Source organism: Austrofundulus limnaeus, unplaced genomic scaffold (genome assembly GCF_001266775.1).
Source record: "Austrofundulus limnaeus strain Quisiro unplaced genomic scaffold, Austrofundulus_limnaeus-1.0 Scaffold2331, whole genome shotgun sequence".
Lineage (NCBI taxonomy): Eukaryota > Metazoa > Chordata > Actinopteri > Cyprinodontiformes > Rivulidae > Austrofundulus > Austrofundulus limnaeus.
In genome coordinates, this window is record NW_013954733.1 from 22,608 (window position 1) to 24,674 (window position 2,067).

Below are 2,067 nucleotides of genomic sequence, written 5' to 3' on the forward strand. Positions count from 1 at the left end.
GTCCTCATGAGGACCCAGCCCATGAATTGAGACACAGCCATTATACAGACAGGCTCTGGTATCATGGCTACCTGACAACAGAGCTCAAAGTGTGGGATCATTTTAAGAAAATGAAAGAGAAACCTGTGTAATATCTGCAGAGCAGAACTTACCTTCCACATCAGTTATTTTTAGTTAGCATATAGCTAAAATCGAACGATGGTTATATAATAGCAGCTGCATTCTGGCATGATGAGCTGTATGTTTTATATTCAATTAACGTATGATCTGATTAGTCGACTAATCAAAAATAATAATCGGTGATTAATCGATTATAAAAATAATCGTTTGTGGCAGCTCAAATTTAAAGTCTAATTTTTTTAAAACACAAGAGGAATTTCCCTACAATGAAAGTTGTGTTTTCAGGTTTTGCACAATTTTAAAATTAATCCAAAAGAAAAATTGAACTGCTTCACTGCCAAGAGCTGAAGCCTAAAGCCAGCAGGGTTTGTGATGGACATCATTCAGTCAGCTGAAGTCTCATCAGATCCAGTTTAAACACAGATCCTCTCACACCAGAACCTGTGCTCTAACACCGGTGTTGACAGAGCAGAGCTGATTGACTTCCAACACTTTCAGTTACAGTGTTGCTCTGACACCAAACACTCTGAACTCAGGAAGAAATATTCAGAAAATGATTCTTATTTGTTGAACACAGGTAAAACAAAGTTTAATTCTCTTCTCTTACCTTGCCGTGGGACTTGTTACTGCTCTCCCAGTTCCTTTTATCCAGGGAGGGGGGCACCTGGTACACGTCCTGGCCAGGTGCCGCACCCCCACCTGAAGCTGCTGCTTGGCCTAAAGAAGGACCTGCAGAGGGGGGTACCTGGTAGATATCATGTCCAGGCGGCTGGAATTGTCTCTGGCCCAGAATGGGGGCCTTGCTAGGCGGTCCGGGTTGAACAGACGATCCGCTTGGACCAGAGGGAACCTGATACAGGCTTTGGGAACTCAGCTTTGGGCCGTGGGAGGGGGGCATCATGTAAACAGAGTCAGGGCTGGCCTTGGCAGCCCCGGCAGCAGAGTACGCTGGGTGCATGGACGTGTACTGGACTGAAGGTAGGGACTTGTTTGGGAAGCCGGGAGAGGAAGCAGAGCCAGCAGGCGTGGGTGTGGCGTAGGCGCTCTGAGCGGGAAGCGGTCGCTGCAGCTGGGGGGCGGGACAGGTAGCAGGTGCGTCCTGCGTAGAAGGTGTGCTCGGTTGTTGCTGCTTGCTGTCGTACATGCCCACCAGGATCTTCAGACGGTTCCCCGGGACGATGCCTTGGCGGCCGTGGAGCGAGCAGAGCCACCAGCCGTCCAGACCCTGCGTGTCGCGCTCCAACACCGTCATGATGTCACCTTTACGGAACGACAGCTCGTCTGGGGACTCTGCCACGTTGTCGTACAGTGCCTTGGCCAAGATGTTCTGTAGAAGAATGTCAACAAATAAATAAAAAAGAACAATTACAGCTAAAACTGTATATATGAACATATAGCAGCAAGAACTGTGAGAATCAACAAGTCAGCACCTGTATGTGACCCATCATATCCAAACAAGGACCAAGTCTAAAGAAGGGTATTAAGTGATTTGATTAAAACGTTTGTCAAATTGCCTTTTTTTTTCAAAAATTGCATATTTTTAAACAAAAAACTTGATTTTGAGGAAAACCACTCTACAATGTTGAGACTGTCCCTGTGAGCTAGCAAAGCTTTTGTTTCTTTCCAGCTGGGAAATCTCAATATTCAAACACTGTTTGAGGTTTCCTCTTTATAATGACATCCAAAACTCCTCCCTTTAAATGGCATAAAATTAGGATTCAGACCAAATATTATTGTATCATCGTAACCAACAAGTCAAATGAAGTCATTTCTGGATCTGTTTATGATATCAGAATGATCCAGAAATAAAAATGTAGCTTTTAAAGTCAGAAATCTGAAGATGTGATCGGAGCGTTTGACCAAATTTGAATGACGCCACCCCCCCGACACACACACACACACACACACACACACACACACACACACACACACACACACACACACACA

At 45.2% G+C, this 2,067-nt stretch overlaps 1 protein-coding gene across 1 annotated transcript in view; it reads right to left on the minus strand.

Moving 5' to 3' along the window:
- Nucleotides 1–1,447, minus strand: part of bcar1 (BCAR1 scaffold protein, Cas family member) — a gene marked incomplete at both ends in the record, with an annotated part of 13,734 nt that extends 12,287 nt beyond the window's left edge. The window contains 1 exon segment of the mRNA XM_013999536.1: nt 728–1,447. Within this exon segment, the coding sequence (XP_013854990.1) occupies nt 728–1,447 (720 nt within the window).
- Nucleotides 1,448–2,067: the final 620 nt, after the last annotated feature.